The 18421-nt window shown below is 43.8% G+C and overlaps 1 protein-coding gene across 1 annotated transcript in view; it reads left to right on the top strand.

The window, feature by feature from the left end:
* Positions 1-17967, top strand: part of Rheb (Ras homolog, mTORC1 binding) — a 34583-nt gene extending 16616 nt beyond the window's left edge. Inside the window, exons 2-8 of the mRNA XM_051152182.1 lie at positions 4392-4463; positions 7767-7834; positions 10044-10126; positions 13421-13477; positions 13578-13625; positions 14205-14286; positions 17468-17967. Coding sequence (XP_051008139.1) covers positions 4392-4463; positions 7767-7834; positions 10044-10126; positions 13421-13477; positions 13578-13625; positions 14205-14286; positions 17468-17560 — 503 coding nt within the window. The 3' untranslated portion in view covers positions 17561-17967. The remainder of the gene's footprint in view (positions 1-4391; positions 4464-7766; positions 7835-10043; positions 10127-13420; positions 13478-13577; positions 13626-14204; positions 14287-17467) is intronic.
* Positions 17968-18421: the final 454 nt, after the last annotated feature.

The raw sequence follows: 18421 nt of genomic DNA, 5'->3' as shown, positions 1-18421 counted from the left end.
GGTAGAGGCAGGCGGATTGCTGTGAGTTCAAGACCAGCGTGGTCTACAAACTGAGTCCAGGACAGTCAAGGCTAATACAGAGAAACCCTGTCTCAAAAAAAAAAAAAAAAAAAAAAAAAAAAAAAAAAAAACCACACACACACACAAAACCAAAAAAAGAATACTCTTTGAGGGAAGGCTTGCAGCGATGGCTCAGTGGTTAAAAGCACAAATTGCTCTTCCAGAGGCAGCACCCACATGGCAGCTCACCAACCAACTGTAACTCCAGTTCCAGAGAACCCAACATCCTCTTCTGACCACTGCAGTCATAAACAGGCATGCAGGCAAAACACTCATACATAAGATAAGGAAATAAGTTTTGAAAAGTTTTTTTCCCAACTTCTCAGTTTTACTAACATAAGAGGGATTTTTCCTTCCTTGCTGTCTTTGTTCCTGGACATATATAGTCTTCTTTATTGATAGCACGTCTAGCCTGATCTCATTTGTACACCATCCACTCAACTTCTGTGTCGTTCCTGAACTGCTGCTGTGTCATGGACAGACCCGTGTGTTGGGGGTTAGAATATACTGCCATAACAGTAATAATAATTAACAACAACACCCGTGATCAGTGCCAATGAATGCTAGTGAAATTGTTCTGTTAACCTATCAGAATAGAAGAAATGAGGCCTGAGCCTCGCGCTTTTTCATTTAGAAATGAGTGTGCAGCATGTCAAGCTGATCTCAGTGGACTAATGAGACTAATGGTTGTTTCAGATAACTTGGAGTGGTGAGAAGAGATGACAGATAGCCACAGGAGGACTGTTAGGAACAGGTGCTACCTTAGGTGGGATGGGTTTTGGGATGGCTTCCATGAAGAACTGACATTTGTGCTCATGACAGAATGGCAAGAATGAGTCATACACTCAGAAATCTGGTAGTGGTGGCGGTGGCTAGAACAAAGAGGTCAAAGCAGCAGGAGGCTGGCAGAGGCAGAACAGCAGTGACTGGACCTGAGAAGGTCACAGGGTAGTCAGTGAGCTCAGAGAAGTGGATTTAGCTGGCGCTCTGGTTCTTTGGGCCATGGAGGAGTTAGGAGTCCATGCTGCTTGTCGTAAGGACCAAGCCACTGGTGAGGAGTAAATGAGTGCCAACTGGGAGGTTTTCTGTCTTCCAGTGTGTGGGCGCTACTTTTTATGAATTAATTTCAATTTAAAAAAGAATTTATTTATCTAGAGATAGATAGATAGATAGATAGATAGATAGATAGATAGATAGATAGATAGACAGACAGACAGTGTTTTGCCTGTATGCACACCAGGCACCAGATCTCTTTATAGATGGTTGTGAGCCACCCATGTGGTTTCTAGGAATTATGCTCGGGACCTTTGGAAGAGCAGCCAGTGTTCTTAAACTCTGAGCCATCTCTCCAGCCTCTTAATTTCAGCGTTATGGCTCCTTGGTGTGAAACCATTCCTAGACCTGCGAGCTGTGCCATTCAGTTTGATGTGGGGAGCATGATCTGCACCCTGCCTGTCATATATAGGATTGGAATTGAAAGGCCTTTCCAAGTGGGAGTTAAGTCTGGCAAACCTGTAGAAGACATGTAATAATATCTGAGGCAGTGAGATGAGTAAGACACAGTTTATTGTTTCCTGACAAAAATAATGGAGGCAGGAGTTATGGACCCTGTTCTAACATGTTCCAGAAGACATTAAGGAAACAGATAGGGAAGTAAGAAGTTAGAGTTCTAGTTCTTGATGTGTTAACATACAAGCTCTGTACTGGTGACCCTGTGAAACTCAGAATACTAGTTGTTTGGGCATCCTTAGGCCTTTCCAATCATTGGAACAGAATCTCCTCCCCCCGCCCCCCAACAGGGTTTCTTTGTGTAGCCTTGACTGATCTGGACTCACTTTGTAGACCAGGCTGCTCTAGGACTCACATCGATCTGCCTGCCTCTGTCTCCCAGTGCTACCACGCCCAGTTCAGAATTCTATATTAAGGAGTATTTTCAATAAGAAGCCCCCTCCCCTCCCCCCTCTTTAAAAGCTGATAACCTAGTAACCCTGACAATGTCTGAAAAAAAGCACACATAAAGATGCAGTGTGGTGGCAAGTGTTAGGGGTAGCATATGAAATTACCTTGGCTTAGAACTTGCTTTAAAAATTTACAGGACTACAGCTGGGCGTGGTGGCGCACGCCTTTAATCCCAGCACTCGGGAGGCAGAGGCAGGCGGATTGCTGTGAGTTCGAGGCCAGCCTGGACTACAGAGTGAGTCCAGGACAGCCAAGGCTAACATAGAGAGACCCTGTCTCAAAAAACCAAAAAAAAAAAAAAAAAAAAAAAAAAAAAATGTACAGGACTACACAGAAAAACTCTGTCTTTAAAAAGCAAAACAAAACACTGCTTTCTGTCCTGGGTAGTGCTGCACACGCAGCAACCCAAAGGGAGACAGGGCAGAGGCAGATTTCTAGACCAGCCTGGTCTATATAGCGAGTTCCACCAGGCCAGCCAAAGCCCGAGAGACAGCATCTCAGAATTGATTGATTGATTAAAATAATGGAAAATATTAGACCCTTTAAATTTCTCTTCTCTGCAGAATGTAGATTTGAAAAATAGACTCAAAGCTGGGTGGTGGACGAACACACCTTTAATCCTAGCACTCGGGCTGGAGAGGTGGCTCAGAGGTTAAGAGCACTGACTGATCTTCCAAAGGTCATGAGTTACAATTCCCAGCAACCACATGGTGGCTCACAACCATCTATAATGAGACCTGGTGCCTTCTTCTGGCCTTCAGGTCTGTATGCAGACAGAACACTGTATATATAATTAATAAAAAAATTTTTTTTAAATCGTAGCACTCAGGAGACAGAGGTAGGCAGCTCTCTGTGAGTTCTGGGCCAGCCAGGGCTGCGTAGAGAAACCTTGTCTTGAACCTCCCCCCCCCCCAAAAAATAATTAAATGAAAGAGGGAAGGAAAGAAGGAAAGGAATAGAAGCATGAAAATAGAAGTGGGATTCATTCTATCTTTGCTCAAATTGCTGAAGGATGGTGGTTTGTTTCTTGGGTTTTGTATTTGAGTCTAATGCACGTTTTAACATGATAGAGGCAATGCATAATTGTGTAGCCACAGTTTTCTGAAAAGTTGGTATTTTAGGGATTGTATTTCAGGTCTTAAATAAAACTGGTTTCTACATTTCAAAGAAAAAGAAAATAGAAGTGGGTCTCTTTAAGAGGAAGAGGGGACCACCAAGAGGTGGCGGGGACTAGAGTGATGGGGTTATGAATATAATGAAGGTAAACTATGCATGTTACTGTGAATGAGATTTTGCACAATTTTTGTACCTTTTTTTTTTTCAGTTAATATGCACTAATAAAATATATTTCAAGGTCTGGGGAGACAACTCAGTTTGTAAAGTACTTCTCTTGCAGTTCAATCTATAGCATCCACAGTTTGGGGTTTTTTGGTTTGTTTTGTCTTTGGCAGCTGTGATGGCAAGCACTTCTGATCCCAGGCATGGGGAAGTGGAAGTCTGGTAGAGCCTTGGAGCTCTATTATATAAAAAGAGAAAAGGTGGGCAGCACCCGAGGGGCTGTGTGTAGCTTCCACAGGCCATGTATATGGACACATACACAAAACTCAACTTGTTAATTACTGAAATGGAGGGATTTGCAGGAATTGTACCTGCCTCCCCTCTTCCCCATTTTTGTTTGCCTGTTCATTTAATTCTTTATTTAGATTTGTATTTTTTAAGTATATGAATGTTTTGCATATATATAGTATGTGTGTGCGCTATCTGTATGCCTGGTACCTACCCATAGAAGTCAAAAGAGGGTGTCCACTCCCCAGGATTGGGCCTCCAGATAGTTGTTAGCCACTAAATGGGTGCCGGAAATCAAACCCAGGTTCTCCAGAAAAGCAACCAGTGCTCTTTACCACTGAACCATCTCTCCAGCCTCTGCTCTTTTGTTAAAGAATTTTTCTTAACATTTTCCCATATGCTTGTTTGTCAGTAGTACTTATGAAAGTCAAAAAAAAGTTCATATGGTTATAGCTTAATTGATTAATCTTCTCATATAAAGCAAATTAATTAAATCTATTTCATCTTTGAAATTACTTAGACAGGTGGTAAATCCTAAAACTTCAGTCTCTTTACCTACTAGATGGTTTTTTGCTATGGGTTTTGTTTGTTTTTAACTATCAACATCTTAATTTTTTACTGTGTGGGAGGGGAGCTAGACTTACAGGCGTTTGTGAGCTGCCTAGCATGTGTACTGGGAATCAAGCTCAGTTTCAGTCCACATGGCTCTTAATCCCTGAGCTGTCCCTCTAGTCCTTGAGTGGCTTTTTGCAAACAGTTCTTTTTATCTAAATATGCCAATAATTCTAAACTGTTCTCTTTTATAGGAAAGTCCTCATTGACAATCCAGTTTGTTGAAGGCCAATTTGTTGATTCCTATGACCCAACCATAGAAAACAGTGAGTATTGTTTTCAACTACCTAGGAACTGAGAAAGCAGTTTTTGTACACAAATACTATGTGTATAATCTTGAAGGTTTGGTTGCAGGGGGTAATCTGTTAAATTTATATTTCTCCAATAGGTAAGTTAAAGAATACTGTCAGAAATTTTCTTCAGTGTACCCCAAATTCTTTTTTATTCAGTGCCCATGTCCTCTGACATAAAGAAAGTGATTCCCAGTCATTAGGAATCTGCTCCCACACTGGAGCTTTGGTATACAGCAAAAAGGAGCTGAGTGCAGTCTTATTTTTATCCCCACCCCTCCATCCAGCAGGAACTCTTTGTTTAGGTGTCAAGTTGAATAGGATGAAAACACTCCAGAGCCTTGTGCCTTGAGGAGCGCCCTGCTCTCTGAGTCCTGAAGACTTAAAAGAGGCTGCTGGGAAACATGCTATTCTGGGATGGCAGCAGATGCTGCAGCACTGGAAAGAGGTTGTCTCTGAGGCTGTTGTAGTTCATATCATAAGCAGGAAAGGGCACGTGTGGCCACAGCCTTTTCTTGGTTGGCTTTGAGACTTTTTAAAAAAGATTTTTTATTTATTATTATTATATATACCGTGCTCTGCCTGCATATACACTTGCAGGACAGAAGAGGGCATCAGATCACATTATATAGATGATTGTGAGCTACCATGTGGTTGCTGGGAATTGAACTCAAGACCTCTGGAAGAGCAAACAGTGCTCTTAACCTCTAAGCCATCTCTCTAGCCTGGCTTTGAGACTCTTAGAGATGCTCAGAGTGCAGTCTGTACTGATGATCAGCGCGTCCAGAGCAGCTTCTCTGTTGAGAGCTCAGGTGTCCTTCTTCACTATTTTGGGGCCCTGGTAGACTCTGGAGCCAGGGTGTCAAGCATGTGAGACCAGGCCTGATGGAGGGTTTGTCTCCAGAGGCGTACAGATTTAAGTGAGAGCATATCATTGGCATGTTAGATGGCAGCAGAGTTAATGGCTAGGATGTTGGCCTTTGCCTCCGGAGCTTGCAGTAGAAACACTGATACATTTTGGCTCTCTGTAAGATTGAGAGCCTACAGGCCAAAAAGCCTTAATGTGGGACGAGTATATGCATTTAAAGTTTCAGCATCTGGAAATATGGGAGTTTGGGTGGTTTTTGTGGGGTGTTAATGGGAAAGAGTAAATGTGTTGTGGGATGGCTCTCCAATGTTTGTTGCCTGGGTTTCAAGTTGATCTCTACTTTCTGACTGGTGGTTTCACATGGGATCCTTCCGAGCAGTTAGGAATGTGGGCACATTGTTCCCAGCTTCACCTAGTTTAGGGGTGTCAGTATCAATCTTGATTGTGCCTCTGGGGTTTTCCTATTTTGGTCTTCAGCAATAAAGATAATCTTATCAAGGTGGAAGGCCTTATTACAATTCTCTACTATTTTGTAAGAAAGCGTTGTTTGGTGATAACCATGAAATTGAAAGAGAGAGGAAAGGTTCCAGGCCAGCCAAAGCTACATATTGAAATTTGGTCTTCACCCCGCAAAAAAAATGTCAAAATAATCCATAATTATTTTATACTTACCTTTGTTATTACAGAATAGGTCATTAATAGCAAATGATCAGGAGTGGCACATTCTGTGACATAAAAGAAAAGTTTTAGGATTCTGTCATTTTTTTAATAATTATAGGATAATAGAAGGATGAGAAACCCTGTCTGGAAAAAACAAACAAACAAACAACACCTGTGTTTTTTCTAGTTTAGAGAACAGACCAGCAGAAGTACTTCTTGTGCAGATGTTTTCTTATCTTTTCTGTAGTGTTCCCTTAACAACCTAATGTGTATTCAGCTTGAGGGTTATGGTTTAAAAGCAAGAACAGGAGCCATTTATAACCTGTGCTGTCTCAGGGTTGGTTGGCACTGTCATTTGTGGTTAGGATTTTTGTTGTTGTTGGTGGTGGTGGTTGGTTGGTTGGTTGGCTGGCTGGTTGATTAGTTTTTTGAGACAGGGTTTCTCTCTGTAGCCTTGGCTGTCCTGGAACTTGCTTTGTAGACCAAGCTGGCTTCAAACTCACAGAGATGTGCCTGCCTCTACTTCCCAAGTGCTGGGATTAAAAGTGTGTGTCAGCTGGGCTGTGGTGGCTGGTGACAGAGGCAGGTGGATCAATGTGAGTTCGAGGCCAGCCTCAGCCTGGTCTACAAAGTGAGTTCAGGACAGCAGGGCTACACAGGAGAGACCCTGTTTGGGGACGGAGAAGGTGGGGGTGGGCGGGGGAGGTGGGCGTCAACACCATGTGGCTGGCTGTGATTAAGACATTCTGATGAAGAGTATCGTGGTGTTACCAAGCATGGCTTGCTGGTAGCTGTCTTGGATATAAATTAAGGATGCTTAACATACCTTAGTCACATTGTCTTTGTAAATGCCAAAGTTTTAGAAATCTGTTACTCTTGTTAGCGTATTATACAGTATTCTGCCCACATGTGTGCCTGCACTCCAGAAGAGGGCACCAGATCTCATCATAGGTGGTTGTGAGCCACCATGTGGTTGCTGGGAATTGAGCTCAGGACTTTTGGAAGAACAGACAGTGTGCTTAACCTCTGAGTCATCTATCTTTCCAGGCTGGTTTGGAACTAACATTGTTAGCATATTTTAAACTGACTGGATGCCATAACTGGGTTTTTTTTTGGGGGGGGGGTAGGGGAGTGTTTTACTACATGTGTTTATAAAATGGATTTTGGCCATTTTCATTTCTAGTATCCTCTTTCCTCACCCTTAACTTACTTGGTTGGTTGGTTGGTTGGTTTTGCTTTTCTGTTTATATAATTTCTGCCTGGTGCCATCTTCCTAGACATAATACCAAATTCTCTGGTAGTTGTATGGGTTTCCCTTCCACGGAGATGTCAGCTGAGGGTTAGGGACTTGGAGCATCCCAGGCATGTGGAATAGTGCTGCTGGTACAGTAGTATTGAGGAGGCTTTACACGGCACAGTTCACTTGTTCATAAGTGTTCTCCACAGAACAGTCATGTTGGTTTTATAGAGTGTGAATTACTGCCTACCTGCAATTTCTTTGGGAAGGATTCAAGGTTTCCTCAAGTTTGATTTTTCATTAGCAGTTGCTAGCAGGCAGATGAAGAAAGGAGACACTCTGTACAGTCAAAGCTTATTCATTTACATGTACAGTCAAAGCTTATTCATTTCCATTAATGGCCATTCTGCCAAGATTATTAGGGACTCAGTCTGATCAGTTGTCATTGTTCAAACGTGTAAGTAATCCAGAGCTGATGTGTTTAAACTGGTATTTTATTCTCTTTTCCTTGTAGCTTTCACAAAGCTGATCACCGTCAATGGACAAGAGTATCACCTGCAGCTTGTAGACACAGCGGGCCAGGTGGGTGGCCTAAGAACTCCCTGCCGCGCGCCCAACAGTCCTGCCCAGCAGCATGGTGCTGCTCCCTGTCTGCCTGGCCTTTTATGAGACCGCATGACCGATCTCTGAGGAATTATCGTTCTCCTTCACAGCTGTTTTAACTGTGTTATTAGCAGATTTGATCTTAGGAGGACTTGAGCCTGGACACAACAGATTGGTTAGATTGTGTGGTGGTCATATTTACTTGTGGATTTGATTGGATGAGTAATTACCAGAAGTTAAGTTCTCCTGTATCCTTTGGGGTGGGGGTGGGGGCTCAGGTTAATGTAGTTTAATCAGGGCAGTAGTGCTGTATGGAATGCATTGCTGCGATACTGACTTGGGACAAAGGAGAAAGAAGAGTACTCCAGGGAACAGAAAAGCCCTTTGACAGTTTAGTTGCCTTGTTTCCATGGCACCCAGCCCTGCCTTTCCTAGAAACCATTTTGTTAGACTGAATTTGTCCCTGTTCTCTGGAGGGTAAGGAGTATAAAGAGCTGGGCTTTCAGCTCTGACTCTTCCTGCCTTGCAGCACAGAGTCACAAAGGGTCAGGCCAGCAGGCGGGTAAGAGGAGAAATCTCTGCAATGTTGAATGGAGGCGTGTGTGTGTGTGTGTGTGTGCGCGCGCGCGCTTGGGGAGAACCTGGGCATATTGAAATGGACCTAAAATAATTAAAATAATGGGATGTGTCTTGTACTTAGAAATGAATTTCTTCTGCTTTGTTATGAAGTAAGCGTAGAATGAGCAGGTGAAGCAGGAGATAGCGGAACTAAACTAAGTGGTGTTAGCACCAGAGGAACCTGGAGTTTTTGTACTGGAAGCAAATAAACCCTCAATGTTTGTGACTCTGAGTCTCTAGAGTATTGCGGCTGCTCTTTTCCCCCAGCCTGTACATCCAGAGCCTATGGTGGATCATGCCGAACCAGTCAGACATTAGCAGTTCTATCCCAGAGACCCATTCTAGTCTCTGAAAGAATGTGCACTGGGAGGCTGGAGAGATGGCTCAGTGGTTAAGCACTGACTGTGGTTCCAGAGGTCATGAGTTCAATTCTCATCAACCACATGGTGGCTCACAACCATCCGCAATGAGATCTGGTGCCCTCTTTTGGCCTGCAGGTGTACATGCAAGCAGAGCACTGTATGCATAATAATAAAATATTTTTAAAAAGAATGTGCACTGGGGCTTATTAAAACAAGAGATGGTATGAGCCCCTGGCAATGTAGGATTAGGACCAATTTGGAAGGCTTCTCTCTGTCCTTGTGGTTGAATAGACAATTTATTGCCTGAATGAAAACATATTTAGTGTGAAGGAGACTGCTGCTGCTGTTCGTAAACCAGGTTTAGGGTCCTGGGCAAAATGTTTAGAGTGGGACTCTCAAATTACCTGGCCTTCAGTCTGCTTTTGGATTTTTGGAATCTTTTTTAAAAGCCCCTAGAAAGTGGGGGCTAAGTCTAGAACCCCTCTAAGAAGCTTTGAGTCAGATAGGACGTGGTAGCACACACTTTTAATTTTAACACCCAAGAGGCAAAGGCCTCTGTGAGTATGAGGCCATCCTGGTCTGCATAGTGAGGGCCTGTTTCCAAAAGGGGTTGCGTGGGGCTCTGAGTCTCAATTATTCTTACTTATCCAGTGACCTGAAGACAAAGGATGAGTTCTGCTGTGCCTGCTGCTTTCCTGGTTTCAGCCTGCGCTGGATGGTTAGGTTGAGGTTTCTGTAGACTTGATATCCTTCAGACAAGAGAGTGCTTTGCTATAACTCAGTTGACAGGGACATCTAAGCAGAATGGGGAGGAAATGTCTCCCTGTGGCTTTCCAAGTCAACACAGGTACATTCTTCTAAGGAATGGCTTTGCTCTAAACTTGGAGGCACAGTTGGACATCAAACAGTCTTAAGTGTTTTTAATGGAGTGATAATGGAAGTAATAAACCTGACAGGATCCTAAGTCAAGGATGATTGTGTGTTGTGCAGTTGAGAGCAGCAGAACTTGGGTTGCCACTGTCACTCTGATGAGTTCTTTGTTACTGGATGATGCATTCAGATTTGGCTGCTTTGAATGATTCTCACCTTTGCTAATATTAGTAGTTCTTTAAGGTTATATTTAATGTGCAGTTCACAGCAATGAAACATGGCACCTGTTTACTCTGGTCTATGAAGAGTACTCAAATGAAATTAATTTTTTTCTACAGGATGAATATTCCATTTTTCCTCAGACATACTCCATAGATATTAATGGTTATATTCTTGTGTATTCTGTTACATCAATCAAAAGGTAAGACTAGCTGCTTGCTTGAATTAATTACTATACATTAGGCCTTTTTAAGTGATTACGCTAAAATTAATAGTAACAGAATTGGTTATTACACTAAATGTTTTCAGTGATTTTTTTTTTTTTTTTTTTTTTTAAATGATGAAGTCAGGTTATTTGTAGGGACTAGAGTCCTCAATACATCCCATTACACTGATAGAATAAAATGTGTTTTCTTACCTGTGGCTGTCTAGGTGGTAACTGAATGTGATCTGAGCTTTTCTGCTATTTGAATGGGACACAGTGAATTGGTTTTATGTTTTGTGTGTTTTGACTATGTTAATACAGAATTGACTCACCAATACAATTTAGGGACTTGAGTTTGTTTGAATATTTTATCCTGTGGATTTATGAAGTGAGACCTTTGAATAATAGTGTTTTGCTGACTGAAAATGCAGCCACTGCTTTGTTAGTGATTTTGGTTCTTTTAGCCACACATTTGTCACCAGGAATGTCATCCATTGTCACAAAAAGGAGTGGACTGTTGAAGTAGGCAAAACAGATATGGCTGGATATGCAAGGAGAATGTGTGTCAATGGTTTGTCCTTGAAGACTTCATGGAAATGCCACTCTCCAAGTGTGAGGACCTGAGTTTGCATCCATAGCAGCCATGTAGACGCAGGCATAGTAGCCTGTGCCTGTAGTCTCTACATTGGGGATTTAGAGACCAAAGGACTCCTGGGGCTTGATAGCCAGCCATTCTAGCCAGTCAGCAAGCTCCAGGTTCAGTGAGACCCTAGGTTAAAATAAAAAAAAAAAAAAATTTAGAGAGTGATTAGGGAAGGCACCTGAGGGCAACCATGCTACAGGCATACCCATGGAGACGTAAAGAAAAAAATTTTAAATAGCTCATTACTGACTGTTACCATAAGTAGCCCTTCTTCAGATGCTTTGGTTCTCACCTTCTGTAGAAAGAAATTAAACAATCAACTGGTAAGGTAACTTGCCCAGGGTTACATAGGCTCTATGTGACACTGACTCATGCCCAAGTCTCCCACATCACACTCAAGGCCACCTGTCCAGTAGAACTTGACTGCAGGGATGGGATTATTTCTTATGTAGGCCAGGCTGGCCTTGAACTAACTGAGATCTGCCTGCCCTACCTCCCTGAGTGCTGAAATTACAGGTGTGCACCACCGCGCCCAGCAACAAGGAGGCAGAGGTAGACTACTGAGTTCAAGGCTAGCCTGGCCTACATACTAGTTTCAGGCTAGCCAGGGCTACACAGTGGGACCATTTATCTACTGAACAAATGAGGGCTAAGAAAAGTTATTCTAGAACTATAACCATAATCACTATTTAAAAAGAGAGTAAAGCTGCGCGTGGTGGCACACACCTTTAATCCCAGCACTTGGGAGGCAGAGGCAACACCGTGAGTTGGAGGCCAGCCTGGTCTGCAAAGCAAGTCCAGGATAACCAAGGCTACACAGAGAAAACCTTGTCTTTTTAAAAAAAAAAAAAAAAAAAAAAAAAAAAAAAAAAAAAGCATTTGACATTACATTTATATTGCCTTGAACTAATTGTTTATTTTTTTTTTCCCCTAAATTTTTCAATTTTTATGTGTGCTTGTACGACAGAGGATGGCATCAGATCCCACTATAGATGGTTATGGGCCACCATGTGGGTGATGGGAATTGAACTCAGGACCTCTGGAAGGGCAGCCAGTGCTCTTAACCTCTGAGCCATCTCTGCTAGTTTTAAAAATAAGGAAACTTGGGCTGACCAGGTGGCTTAGTAGGTACGAGTACTCACTGTACACGCTTGAGGGACCTGAGTTGAGGGGTGTGCCCCCACTGCCCAGCTTAATTCTTATCAGTAACGGGATGTGTGATGTGTTCAGCAGTCTTTGTTCAAAAACTGAGCCTTTTTGGAGTTTCTTATGTCCGCCCCTGACAATGATACTGGATACCATTGCAAAGAAGCGGGTGAGAGCTATGGAAGTGTGTGGATTTATGTAGGCGAAACAAGTCTAGGAAGTACCATTGAGGAGGAGTGGCGGGGAGAGGGGCCAGAGGATGAGGATGCACTACCCAACACCCACATTGGGTAGTCCACAGAATCCTGTAACTTCAGCTCCTGAGGTTCCAGTGCTCTGTTCTAGATTATGCAGGGACACATATACAAACACATACATACATAACTTAAAAATTAGTCTGAAGCTGGACGTGGTGACAGGCAGATCTCTGTGAGTTAGAGGCCAGCCTGGTCTACAAAGCAAGTCCAGGACAGCCAAGGCTACACAGAGAAACCCTGTCTTGAGCCCCCTCCCCTGCAAAAAAAGAATCAGCCTGAGGGAAAAAAGAGCCATAGAGTAAAGACTTGGAAACAAATAAGGGAGAATGGTCAAGGATCTCAAGGAAGAAGGCATTTCAGTGGGAGGTTCTGGCAGTGCTGGAGGCCCAGCAAGGTGGATGAAAGAAGGAAAAGAGTCAGGACTTGGGAGTCATCTAGGTGGAAGCCAATGGCAGTGAGAATCACAGAGCTAGACCAAGGGACCACAGAGAGGAGTGGAGGGCTGTCAGGTTCTAGGCCACTTCAAAAGTAATGCAGTGTGTACTGGTTGATGCTCACACCAGGCTTTCTGAGTGAGGGTGGGAATGGCTTGTGTCCATTAGCCAGTAGCCAGAGGTGTAAATAATCCCACTGTGGCAGTATTTTAGGTTAATCATTGTAATGTGCTCAGGGATCATCAGGGCATGGATGGCAGTTTAAAAAAAACAAGGGTTGGCAGCACCTAGTGAATGATAGTGCCTAGAAATGGAGAGGGGGCCAGGCACGATGTCACATGCCTTTAATCCCACCATGGGGAGGCAGAGGCAGGCAGAACTAGCTAAGCCTGGTCCCAGTAGCAGGTTCCAAGCCAGCCAGGGCTATACATCAAAACATTGAGGCTGCCTCAAAAAAAAAGAAAGAAAGAAAGAAAATGGAAGAGCAACAGGGCTGATCACTAGGGGGAAACACCTCACAAAAAATTCTCCATATTCCCATATAAACACTCTGTTCTTTGATAAATGCAGTTTGAGGGTAAATAGGTGTTCTTATGGTTTGTCAGCCCAGTGCTAGACTTAAACAGCGTGAACCTGTCTGTCTTTGAGTAGTCTCAGTAAGGATTACCGGTATCATGTGAAAGGACTTGATAATTCTTTGTTCAAGTTAAAATGGTGAATCTGTGCTGTTTTTGTTTTTTTTTTTAATATATGTAACTTTTTAAACGTCTTCATTAAAATGATGTCTGTTCCTACACTTTTTGTATTGTAGTTTTGAAGTAATTAAAGTTATCCATGGCAAGTTATTGGATATGGTGGGGAAAGTACAGTAAGTAACACCGTGTCTCTTCCTAGAAATGCATGTTAGCATCTCCTAAGCTGGAAAGGCTGAATCGATTTACCTTGGCTCTTGTGTTTTCTCCTAATAGGATACCTATTATGTTGGTTGGAAATAAGAAAGACCTGCATATGGAAAGGTATGTAGCTCTTAAGTCCAAGGAGATTTAGTCACCAAAATGCTATTTTAAATTCTGTTCTCATGGCAAAAGTGTTGCCATTGTGTACAGTAGCAGCAGTAGGCAGTGTAAATGCTATACTTACTTAGGACAAGGAGCAAGCTGGGACATTCTCTTGAAGTTAAATACCAAGACAGGGTCTCAGTTTTCACACATACTAGTTGTGATCAGGGAAGGGGCACCATGTCCAAGGAGCCCAGTGGCAGAGCGTTGGGAGAAGCTGAGAGTATCCTGGGCTGGTTGATGCTCAGGTGAACTGTGGTCGTGGTGGATTTTCCCGGGCCCTGAGTTGCTTAAAGCCTTGCACAGGTGATCGTGGTTGATACTGCAGTGCTGGAAAGCAGTCACTTTCCTGAACCTGCAAAGGCTTGTTGCCATCCAGCCCAGGTGGAGCTAAGTGCTCCTGCATTGTTTCCTGATGGCGTAGAGCACATGCTTCTGTTGATAGGAAGGTTGGTCAAGTGGGGCCTCTGATAACTTAGTCGAAGCTTTTTTTAAATGACAGAGAACAAGGAGTCAAGAGTTTTCTTCTCCCTTTAGGGTGATCAGTTATGAAGAAGGAAAGGCTTTGGCAGAATCTTGGAATGCAGCTTTTTTGGAATCTTCTGCTAAAGAAAATCAGGTATGCAAGATAGTGATGGTGCACACCTTTAATCTCAGCACTAGAAAGGCAGGGGCAGGCACCATCACTGTGAGTTCAGGGCCAGCCTGGTCTACAAAACAAATCCAGGCTAGCCAAGGCTACACAGAGAGACCCTGTCTCAAAAAACTGAGAGAGGGAGAGAGACAGAAACAAAGAGAAATATTCTACTGAGGTGGGCTTAGAATGCATGTAGAGAAGGGCATACTTGTTGAAAGCACATTTGTTGCTGTGGCTGTGTCCATAGGCCAGAACAGAAATAAGACACAGACAAGGAGACTTAACTGTATAACTGTGGAATCCTTTTCACTAGAAAATGGGTCAGATTAATGGGGTTTTGTTTGTTGTGTTTTTTAATAAATAAACCCCTCTTATTGTAAGTAATGCGCTGGCCTGGCTTTGCACTGCAAGCCCTCAGTCAAAATATAGTCAAATAGCTATTCTGCAGGCTCTTCTGCACAATCCACAGTTCAGACACAGAGCCGGGTGATTGGGAGGGCAGGAAGGCAGCATGCACCTGACCAGGCCTAGCTCTTTCTTGTCTGGGTTGATGAAGGCAGGTAAGCCCCATGGAATGAAGAACAAATGGTGGCACAGCAAGCAGAGGACTGCTAGGAGAGCATCCTTCAGAACCTTTGGGCCCAGGGCATCCTAGAGGCCCACAATTTCTTGAATTTGTTAATGAGAAAACATAAATTAATAGCTTGGTCCTAAGAATGCTGAGTCGCATGTCCAGTTTGGGGCACAAAAAGGGGGGGGGGTTCTTTTTTTCTTTGGAGTGCAAGATTTGTTGGCTTACTTTTAAAAGTTCATTTTAAAAATATTCTCTATGAGATAAGATGACCCGATCCTTCCCCACCCCCCCACCCCCTTCGCCAATTTCCCCATACAGGGTTTGGGGGAGGGGGCGGGGTTCTGAACCCGTGACAAGCAGAGTCATCTAATCTGACATCTTGTCAGCCCTCCAATCTCTATTTCCTCTTGAGGTTGCATAGTTATTTATAACACGGAAATTATTAAGAGTTGTTTTGTTGCCAATTTTAGCCTTACGGCTGTCCCTTTAAGGGGGAGTGTCATTTCTGTACTAGAGCACGTCACAGAAGTGCTGCTGCTTTTTATTCATAGCTTCAGTTTACACTTGTTCCTTTGCCCAGACCTATGGTGTCCATGCTGCACTGATGCCTCCATCCCTCACTTTTATTCCCCCTTTGCTGCCTGACCTTCCTCAGAGCATGCTCAAGTCCTTGGCGTGTTGTGGTAGCCTGTGCTACCACAGGCAGTCCACAGAGACTGCACTGCTTCTTTAGGCTTGGGGAAGACATTTCTTGGGCTTAACACATCCTCCTCCATTGTCCCTTTGTACTCTCTAGTGGTAGTGTGTATTGAAGCTTCATCATGTGGCCTTGTATGATCCACCACTAAGATGACTTTACCCTTCTGAGGAAACTCCAGGCTCACAGGCTTAGCTAGCTGCACTTGTCAAAGCCAGGGAGCCAAGAGTCTCCCTGCACTGTCTTCCCTGTCTTTGTATCAGCCATTCTTTGAGAACTGAGGTGGACTCGCGTAACCTTTATGCCCCCTGTTAGATCTGTGTATTTCTGTGCTCAGTGTTCAATTTGTGTACATCAGCTCAGTTGTAGTGGGACAGACAGTAAAAGAAATCCAGAGAGCAGGAGTAAAGGCTGGTTACTAATGGTGCGTGCACTTTTATATTTATCATTTGTCTACTCTGTTCTCAAAATTATCTGTTCAGCTACCTCATTTTAGACATGATAAAATTTAAATCCAAAGAAGTTAGAGAACTTGAGGTTACTGTGATTTAGGGCATAGGCAGTATGGCCAATTTCAGATCCACCCAGAGCACCGCTCTTTTCCTGGGCATTGCATTCTGATAAGCAGGTAAGCTAAGCCAGTGCCTTTCAAGAGAGATGGCCACTGGGACTGGCTTACAGTTCGTTAGATGCACACACTGAGCTGCGAAGACAGCTTGTTTTCCAGTGGTTATAGAGCAAGTAGCCATGAGCCGGGGCCAGGGGGAGAGGTAAGCCGAGGGACTGTAGCTAGGTCCAAAGTGGGCAGCTGTATGCAGTGCATACTCCCCTGCACCAAGCATTGTTGACATGCTGATAGACGTGCTTGCTGAGTCAGGGGGTTCATTACTGTGAGAGCAAAAGCTGACCAGAGAAAAGAGCAGAAAGGGGTTAGCTGTAGGACAGGAAGCATGTTAAAGGAGTCAGATGCTAGGCCTGCCAGATTGACCTTTATGGATTCTATGAGCTAGGGCGTTACTGTTGGGACACAGAAAATGTATGTTAGAATTGACTCCTGGTAATGAGGTGGCCTAGGCCAGATCCTGCCTTCTGAAAACAATAGCTTTTCATTTTCATGATTATAGTTCTTGTATTAAAAGAACAGAGACTGACAGTTTGCTTCAGAAAAAGGAGCTCTTTCTAAAGTGGCCAGAGGAAGGCAAAATATGGTGGTGCACGCCTTTAATCCCAGCACTCGGGAGGCAGAGGCAGTCGGATCACTGAGTTCGAGCCCAGTCTGGTCTACAAAGTGAGTCTAGGTCAGCCAAGGCTACACAGAGAAACCCGGGGGGGGGGGGCATAAAATGGCTAGAGTAGTTTTGACTACAGGACTAAGGTTGGGGTGAGAGTCACTAGAGAAGAGAAGACCAGGACTGGAAGAAGTAGGGTTTCCTAGGTGCTTGGCTAGACTAGTGTGTGATTGGTGGCATGGTGCCCAGGAGGAATAGCTCTGGTGATGGAGGGCTTGTAGGTGTCTGGAGAAGCAGCTAGAGGAGGCAGGGTGAGAAAGGGTTGATCAAGCCTGGGGTTTGGGGGATGCCAAGAGAAGGGTGGGTCTACAGGAGCAGGCAGGGCAAGAAGAGCACCTCCCCTGCAGGAGGCCTGGGGTACCAGTAGTCCCAGAAGAAAAGGACTCCTTAGGAAGGAGCCACAGGGCAGGGCAGGGCAGGGCCCCAAATATCCAGAGAGCATCATGGACTAGTTCTGGGCAGAGCAGGGTGAGGGAAGCTGGGCTAGTTGCAGTTACAAATCAGGGAGCTGTGGGGCATCTGGACCTAAAGAACAGGTCAGTAGCTACCCTCCTCAGAATCTACTGAGAACAGATCCTGTCACTGTTTTTACCTTCTCTTCAGACTGCTGTTGATGTTTTTAAAAGAATAATTTTGGAAGCAGAAAAGATAGATGGAGCAGCTTCACAAGGGAAGTCTTCGTGCTCGGTGATGTGACAATTCCGCTACAGAGCACACTGGGAGTATATTCCACCCGAAGAAGCAAACTGCTCGTCATCCTTGAAGACAACTATGCTTCTGTTTTTTTCTGTTAACCTGAAAGATGTCATTTGGGTCAGAGGTCCTCCCCTTTCAGATTATGTTAACGTCTGACTCTGTCCAAATGAGTTCACTTCCATTTTCAAATTTTAAACAATCATATTTTCAATTTATATATTGTATTTCTTAATATTATGACCAAGAATTTTATCGGCATTAATTTTTCAGTGTAGTTTGTTGTTTAAAATAATGTAATCATCAAAATGATACACATGTTACACTACTATTAACTAGGCTTCAATATATCAGTGTTTATTTCATTGTGTTAAATGTATACTTGTAAATAAAATAGCTGCAAACCTTAATCCTTTGCATTACGTGATTGGTGTTTAAACCAGGAGCCGTGGTGGTGCACATTTTTAATCCCTGCACTTGGAAAGCAAAGAGGCAGGTCAGTCTGAGTTCAAGGCCAGCTTGGGCTTTATAGGGAGTTACAGACCAACCAGAGTTACAGTGTCTCAAAAACAAAACAACAAAAGAACCATACTCTGGGAGTTTATCTACTGGCACTCAGCAGGCTCTGTGGGTTCCAGGAACCCAAAGAAGATGAAGCCTCCAGGGTGGGTACCTGCTGATTCTGTGGCCACTGGCCAGCAGGCTAGCCAAGGGCTGCCCTTGCTGCCAGCGGATACTAGGTCTGGGGGTCTTTTTTCGTGTGTGTGTGTGCGTGTGCACACGCGCACACGTGTGCACAGGACATGTAGTATGTAGTGGGTGGGGGGTGTCTTTCCTCAATAAAAGGTTTCTCTGTGTAACCCT

Source organism: Acomys russatus, chromosome 10, assembly GCF_903995435.1.
Source record: "Acomys russatus chromosome 10, mAcoRus1.1, whole genome shotgun sequence".
Lineage (NCBI taxonomy): Eukaryota > Metazoa > Chordata > Mammalia > Rodentia > Muridae > Acomys > Acomys russatus.
This window is presented reverse-complemented; position numbering and strand designations above follow the sequence as displayed.